We start from the raw sequence: 8487 nt of genomic DNA on the forward strand, positions 1-8487 counted from the left end.
AGACAGAGGGGAAGATAAAAACATGTTTTCAGGTTGTCTGTGAGCTTGTTTTAGGGAAATGTTACAAATCAGGCATGTAGGTCATGTAATGGAGTTCAGGATTCACAAAAGGAGAAATTTTGGGCATTGGGAGGGACTTTTTGTGCTCATCACTTACAGTTGCTGCAGTGTTGTAAATCAAGATGCATTTTTTAACCATGGGAATAGTTATTTTCTCCCCTAAAACTACACATTTATAAGGAAATGAAAAATCAAATCCAAAACAACGATTTAAAATACAAAATGAAATGTGCAACATTGGTCAAAATATTGTTTCAAGATAACACTCTTAGTATTTTAATAAGACTTCTGCTTCAATGGGGTCCCTTAAGGATGTCAGAAGAGCGATGCCTTAAATGCAGTGTACATCATGCTCACATTTTTGGCTGTCTTTAAAATTCCATTTGGATTTAGGAGAATTAAGGGGTTCCTATCTGTGTTCATTGAAGGGTTTTCAATTTCATTCTGCCTATTGAACTAAAAAATGTGAACTATTACTTTGTTGATCTTGTTCTTGACCTGAACTGCATTACGAACTGAGAATGTGTTCTTAGTGAATTGTTAAAAGTTCTTTGAAAACTTGTAAATCCCTGAAATTTATGTTCCTCTGGTCTCCACCTCTTCTTTTTTCCCTTCTGTTTTTAATTTGAGTACTGTTCTGTCCAAGTGTGCATACCTGTAAAATGCTGGTTTTTCAAAGTACAATTTATGGTTGCAACCATAGGGTTTTACAGCAGGCCTAAAATTATAATAGATTCCTCTGATACCAAAAAGCCAAATTTGGGTCAAGCAGCTCTTTTATATTATTATATAATATATAATAAAATATTTATTATTATTATTATTATTATTATTATTATTATTATTATTATTATTATTATTATCCTCATCATCAGCTTATCAAGTTTCCCTTGTCTAGCTCTGATGTTGATGATTCTCGCTAAGACATTATGGAAGAAGCTAGTAACTTAAGAGTTTCTCTGGAAGATGCCATTAGCGGCATCACTCTGTGGCTCAAGATGTGTACTGTTATAAAACCTACTCACATGACAACAGTTCCATTTATCTAAACAATTTCCCTATGGCACTGATAGAAACTCAGATAAAAGAGCAAATGGGAGGATCTTTCTGACTCTGTGCGTACTGAGTCCCACTGCAGTACAGCATACAGTCTCCTTCCCTTTTTGGTTCTGTGTCACTCACGGGCTTCTCTCATCCCCCCACCACCACACACATCTGGAGAGGCATTTTATAGTAGCAGCTCCCATTCTCTGACCATCTTTGAATCCTGCTCCTGCCCTCCAACAGCTTGCTTTGCCAGCCTGCAGGTATTCATCACCTCTTTGCAATATTTCTGTCTCGTTTATGACACCTTGAGTGAAAAGTGTAAGGTTTTCATCGTTGCTTTAGCATGTCATGTATTATCTAAAATTAGTTTCAGGATTATTGTTGTGTTATTATGGTATAAGGGAGAGAAGATAGGGTGCAGCAAGAGGGAGAAATAAAAAAAAAACGGTGGAAAGTTGACAAAACAAAATAAAAAAAATTATGTATTGAAGTGTATATGTGAACTTTATGAAAATTTAATAAAATATAATCGGGGGAAAGATAAAATGAGTTTCTCCTGTGCAGTTACTGTATATGAAAGGAAATTGTGAGGACAACATTTTGAGCTGAAAGGTTTTTGTTTTGTTTTTAATCAAAATGTTCAGCTTGGTTTTCTCTCTGTTAACATTTTTCTATCACCCTTGTGCCTTATTTTGCTATAGCTTCCTCCTTCCAGCTGATCTAGGAAATCTGCCCCTGTCCCTCTAACGTTGTGCTGCTGTCTCCATCTTCCAGGTGATTGTGCAGTCGGGCCGCCATCCCACCGTTCTCCAAAAGCTCTGCCAGCTGCCTTTCCAGTACTTCAGCGACCCTCGCCTGATCAAAGTGCTCTTTCCGACACTAATAGCCGCTTGTTACAACAACCCCCAGAACAAGATGATCCTGGAGCAGGAGATGAGTTGCGTGTTACTCGCCACATTCATCCAGGTACATGATTGGGTTGTGTATCTTTGCTTTGCCATTTCTGTGCCTGTGAAATAACTATGCATTAACTTACAATAAAACCAGGGTGTCTTTTCTTCTCTCTCCAAAATGAAAGATCTAACATGTGTCCAAGAGTTTTTCCCCTTAAGGAGCAAACATATGCAGAGTAATTTGGATTCATGTTAATATTATGTTCCATTTTTATTTAAAATTAGCAGGACTAGTGAAATGTTGAGGAACTTATATTTAATAACAGATGGGCAAGTTCTTAAAGCCTGAAATCCTATAAGTGTACATTTTTATATAATAAGACTCAAATGTAAAGATAAATGGAAGTACCTATATACATAGAGAAACAATGCTTTTTATCACAGACTTTGAGTATTGATAGGGTTGGCAACAATGTATACCAACTATGCAAAATATTCAAAGTTTTAAAACTCAAATTTATGAAAGCAGCCATTTCTGCTTACTTGTACTGTGCATGTTTGCAATATCATTCTGCATCCTATAATTTTATTTAAAAATCAGGTGCTACACACTTATATTATAGAATTACTCTTTTTTCTAATTTCTGAATGTGCCATGTTTTAGAATTGTTGGAATTAATAGCTGCTGGCATATCTATCTATGCCATCCACCAAGCTCTCTGCTCATGCCGCTTCTCTCCACCTCAGCGGTGCTTGCAAGGAAGCTGAACTTTAGGGGTTGTGCCTGGACAACTGCAGCCAAATGAAGAAAATTAAGCTTGTTTGTTAATTGATCCAAACTGGCTAAATGCCTGAAGGATAAATGCTTCGTCAGCTTTTAGGTAGCTTCATAGTTTTACTGCTCAAGATATTAGGAATGTAGAAAATTGTTGTAACATAGGCATACATAACTGAAACCTTTTAGCTCCTGAAACGTTTTTTAATGCACAAAACAGCAACAGCTTGCAAAATGGTGTTGTTGTTTTTTTAAATGCTTCTGATAGTACTGTTCAGAAGCTGATGCTGCAAGAAGAAAACCTCACCTAGGAGTGCTGGTCCTTATGTGGATAAGGAGTTCTTTGCTTTCCCAAATAAGCAGCTGACAGTCAACTGTTTGATTTGGAAGGTATATCATAAATAAAATCAAGCTTAATTTTACTGAGCATTTATTTAGGTACTTCAGCATTTTGATTTCTGGTCTGCATGAACATATCCAGCTCAACAGCCTGAAGATATGTTTGTTTCTCCCAGGCTTTGGGGCCATCAGAAACAAAACTCTAATATAGTAATATTAAACAAACAAACAAACAGGCTGTAGAAAATGCAAAAAAAACCCTCCCCCACCCCAGATACTGTGAATGAAAAACAGGCATGCATTTGTTCTTAAATTTCAACTTGCTATCATGGGGAGACACAATCTGTGCGCCTTCCTGAGGCAAATATCCTATTTATTTCAGCAGGGAGAGTCCTCCCTCTGTGGGGGAATGTGAGATAGCTGACCCCAGGATTGGAAAATAAATGTTTTCCATATGGAAGAAATAGGGGAGGAAAAAATGGTCTGGTTGCATGCATCTGGGGCTGTATAAACATGCAGTAAAATACAGAAAATGTATAAATGTCTTATTATTAGTAAAACATCACCCTTACAACCTTGCTGCTGTATGGCGTCTTTCCTCTCATTGTCTATGACAACAGCCTTTTTTCCTTATTGTTTCTAAAACTACTTATATTAAAATAGAAGATGGTATTCCTTTAGCAAGAATGTTTGAATTCAGCTTTCACCTGCTGCCTAGGGAATCATTCTCTCTTAGTTACACTTCATAGGGTACATAATCTAAGCATTAAAAGCCCAGAATTGTGCTTCTCCTGTTGACTCCTGTGAACATGGGGACAGAAATAGGGCAAAAGCACAGTGTGCCATAGTTATACCACCCCATCTCAAGGAAGCACTCTTTGTGCCAGGATTTCCTGCACTGAGCTAATTTGTTGGGTCGGGTTCCATTTAAGAATTCCCATAAAATATCTCAAAGCGATTTCACAGTAAGAACATCAACCATTTTTTAAAAATCCACTTGTGCAAACAGTGGAAACACATTAATATATTCAAAGATTTGTGTCATGTAGAGAAATGATTCATTTTTCAGTCCATAATAGCCTTAACACAGCAGTTCAATCTTTAAACCCCTCAGGACAGTAAGCACTGCCATTTGTTCTCAGTTGTATAAGACACTTTGCGATTCTCTTAATCATTTTTGTTGCTGTTTATTTGTTTGGAGGTTTATAAATGAATTCACAACCAAAAGCTAACAAAGTAGTGCACAAAAAAATACAAAATATTACAGACACATTAAACTAAAAGCAATATTAGCATTTCTCCAGTTGTACAATTAATATTTCCTAATATGACTGGGTCACACTACAGGTAAAGCCTTTTTAAAAGTCTTCAATATCCACTGAAATATCAAGACAGTAGGAGCTCATCTAATTTAAGTTGGTAACTAATTCCAGATGACTAGAGCTGCAACACTTAGGCACCTGGTCTCTAGTACATGCCAGACCCGACCACTGGGGCATGTGGTATTACCAGCAGTGCCCCATACGAGGAGAATGGTTATGAGCCAGGAAAGTGACCTGCTATCAGTTGCTGCTGCTGCTGCTGCTGTTACTGATATTAATTGATCAGAAACTCTGGTGAATGGCTGCCAGTCAGTGTTGCCAACCCTGCACTAGGTGGACCAGTGGTCTGACTGTGTATACAGCAGCAACGTATGCCTGGGTCAAAAAAACCACCTCAGCTACCACTGCAAACATTTCAAAGCTGTTTGTTGATTATCTCTTTCCAAGCTCTTGTTTCCTGCAGCACCACTGAGACCTTTTCAGTCACTCCACAAATACATTGACTCATAAGGTCCTCTAGTCCAACCCCTGCAATGCATGAATCTCAGTGGAAGCATCCCTGGCAGATGGCAATCCAAGCTCTGCTTAACAACCTCCACCTCCCGAGGGAGACGGTTCCAGTTGTTTTGGTAAATTGTGTTCAGCAACAGAGTTGCATTGCATTGCCTGAGAAGTCTTACAGTAGAACTTCTCTTTGTGATTCACGCCCACTGCATTGTACACCAGCCAGGAGAATCACTTTTGTACGGTGTACCTTGGTAATAGCCAATGTTTGTCATACCCGCTGAAATCAGTGGACTTAGTTGGATGTCCTCCAGCATGATGACTTTCCATCCTGCCTTCAGTGCTGGAGGCTGCACTCCTCTGATCATCAGCTGCTGGGAATTACAAGAGCGCTGTTGCACTCAGGTCTTGCTTGCAGGCTTCCCTTGGGCATTTGCTTGGCCCCTGTGAGGACATCACTCATTTTTTAAATTGCGTAATTGTTTGATCTTCCATCTGTGGTACTGAACATTGTTGGGTTTTGTTTCTGTAGGATTTCACGCAAAGTTCAAGCCAGACAGATAACCAGTCTTCCCAGCAAAGGGGTAAGTATACTATGGCCCATTAGGAGTTGCATAGCAATTGTGCCTTGTAGCTTTTAGGAGGCAAACAGACCAAAGTGTTGATTGCATCCTGCTCATCATGGATCATGTAGCCTCTGTCCTTGAGGGAAAGTCATTGCCTTCGGAAAGAACCTGGGAGAACTCATCGTAAAGGGGTGGTCAGCCAAATAAAACATAGCAACACTGTGTAGCCAGAGAGTTACCAGGTGGTATTTGAATGTTGATGGCATTGTGTGGAAAAGGACTGGCCCACAGCAGAAGGAATAAAGAGTTGTGGGGTGCCTTGAAGACTAACAGATTTGTTACTGGCATAATCTTTCATGGACTTAACAGAATTTCTTATGGAGTAGTCTCGGCCCAGTGATAGTCAAGATGTTGCAGATTCCCAACTCGTAACATCGCTGATCATTGGCTGTGTTGTCTGGGTCTTAGGGCAGTCCACAACATCTAGAGGGCACAATGTTGGCTACCTACCCCTGAGCCAGCCTATGGTGCTCATGCTGTAATTTTCAAAGCAGCTGTGGGGAAACCTGTGGCCCTGCAGATGGCAATGGACTCCAGCTGTCATCAGCCCCAGCCAGCATGGCTGAGGTAATGGATGATAGGTGTTGTAGTCTTGCAACAAGCAGAAGTCCTTGCACCAATTTATTCTTGCTTTGCAAGGGGTTGGACTAGATGACCCTTGGGGTACCTTCCAACTCTACAGTTCTGTGATTCAATGGGACAACTTCATTGGATGCAATCCATAATTTATTTATTAGAAGCTTCCTTCCTTCCTATTGATTTTTGTACCACCCACAGGGATGGTGCATCTGTTTTTCAAAATTTTAGATATTATGTCTCTCCTATGTGCAAAATCTATGCATGCAGGCCAAAAGAATGCAATCGGTTTCCTTAATAAAATCTGGTAACTGACTACAGGACTGTGGACTTACTTGAATGTTACCCACACCTAGGTGCACCTCTGTTCTCTTCAGTTTCTTCTTCTGAAATGTTGACCTGTTCTCCAACATATAATGGGGATGAAAATTTAATTTCCTGACAGAAAAACAGTCATGCCCAGCCATTTTACTATCCAGAAACAAAATATACGCAAGCGTTTTTACCCTCCTGTTTTTTCATTTTACAACAGAATAGTTATGATGACGTTCTTTGTTCATTGTTTGATAGAAAAGATCTTCAGTTCTCAAGATTACCTTGAGCTCTCTAACCGGTTCCCTCGCCAGACTTGGGAAGAGGCACGACAGTTCTTCTTGAAGAAAGAGAAAAAATAAGTGGTGTGTGTGTGTTTAAACTTTGAAAGCATCTTACCTTTTCCCGTTATTAAGTAATTTGTTGTTCTCTTTAAAAAGGTTTTTTTAAAGATCCTTTTATACTAAAAATGCGTATACTGTAGATAGTTATATAGAAAAATATAATTTGCACTATTTCAGTCAGAAGAACTGTACATACTTTAAAATTCTGTTTATGGCCTTTTTGAAAATAAGGTGATTCCCCCCCCCCTTAATATGTGCCACATCAAGGATCCTTGTACCATGTACTCTGTGGTGTAGCATGTCTGTAAAGCTGCTGATATTTGTGTCTAAATATTGGCAATGGGCACAATGGATCAAGGAGTCCCATTGCACTGAATGGGGACTGTGCTAGAGAGTTCTAACACTCGCTTGCTCCCGTTCATTTCTGTGGGCTTTTGTGCCAGGAGAATTTCCCAGTGGAATATACCCATGGTTGCGTTCTGTATAACTTGTAATAAAATAATTTATTCTGTTTCACTGTCTGTTTTGTATAACTTTTTATACAATGCTCCTGGTGTATTCAGTTATTTAGAAAGCACAAAATCCTAAATTTAGATAAATAAGCTATGGAAATTTAACCCAAATGCTTGGCAAAGCCATTTAAGACTCCTGGGCTTTGTTTCCAGTTTACTTTACATTTTGTGGGAACGTTGCAGAAGAATGTGTACAGTCACAGCAATTGTTCTGAATTGTCTGTATGTGGCAAGAGTTTTCACTAAACTTATTAAAAGCAATATCACAACTGTTGAGGTTGTTGTTGTTGTTATCGTTATCTACCTTGCAGGAAACTCAGCATTCGAAATATGACCGTCGTAGGACCATAGAGAGCTGCCTTATACTGAGCCTGACCTCTGGTCCTCTGGTCCATCTAGCTCCATATTATCTACACAGACTGGCAGCAGCTCTACAGATTTTCAGACAGGAGTCACTCCCAACCCTACCTGGAGACGTCAGGGGTTGAACCTGGAACCTTCTGTGTGCAAAGCAGATGCTCTTTCCTTTAGTTCAAACATGCCTGGCCCCTGAAAAAATGTTAACTTCTACTGTATAGCCTGTTCAGCCATGAAGCTCACTGGATGACCTTGAACCCATCACCACAACTTGGCCTAATCTCCCCCACAGGGTTATTGTGAGGATAAAATGGGAGCAGGGAGGAAATTGTGCACCTCCTGAGTTCCTTGAAGAAGGGTGGTTGGAAAAGAAACAACCACGTCAGCAAACACAAAACAGCAGCTGACCAGAGAGTCCTTATTTCTGACCCTCTCTCCCACTTCCACAATCACCATCCTCCCTTCCATTGTATTTGTTGAATGAATTGATAAGTATTTCCAAGGATTAAAATATCTCAGTTATGCAACCCACTAGCACTTCCTTCCATTTTCACATATGTTTCACACTGGTTGGGGAAAGGGTCCATCTCGCACTCTTTTTTAAAGGCAAAAATGTTCTCATAGGAAATCACAGCTGTGTCAGAACAGATGTAGGGGGCAAGAACCAGGGGGCATCTTTCCAAAATAGCACTGCAGGAAGCAGCAGTATCACAGAGGTAAATTCTGAAGTGAAGGAGCTAGCAGCCATAGAGAGTGCGCCCCCCCCCCATGCAGCCACGTTGATGCATTGCATATCTGCAGGCGCACAGATATCAAAGAG

General features: G+C 39.8%; 1 protein-coding gene across 3 annotated transcripts in view; it reads left to right on the forward strand.

The window, feature by feature from the left end:
• SCAPER (S-phase cyclin A associated protein in the ER) overlaps positions 1 to 7584 on the forward strand; it is a 199250-nt gene extending 191666 nt beyond the window's left edge. For all 3 annotated transcript variants that reach the window (XM_033160917.1, XM_033160918.1, XM_033160916.1), the window contains 3 exons: positions 1882 to 2073; positions 5473 to 5524; positions 6713 to 7584. In XM_033160917.1, coding sequence (XP_033016808.1) covers positions 1882 to 2073; positions 5473 to 5524; positions 6713 to 6816 — 348 coding nt within the window. In that variant the 3' untranslated portion in view covers positions 6817 to 7584. The remainder of the gene's footprint in view (positions 1 to 1881; positions 2074 to 5472; positions 5525 to 6712) is intronic.
• Positions 7585 to 8487: the final 903 nt, after the last annotated feature.

Source organism: Lacerta agilis, chromosome 9 (genome assembly GCF_009819535.1).
Source record: "Lacerta agilis isolate rLacAgi1 chromosome 9, rLacAgi1.pri, whole genome shotgun sequence".
In the NCBI taxonomy this organism is placed as follows: domain Eukaryota; kingdom Metazoa; phylum Chordata; class Lepidosauria; order Squamata; family Lacertidae; genus Lacerta; species Lacerta agilis.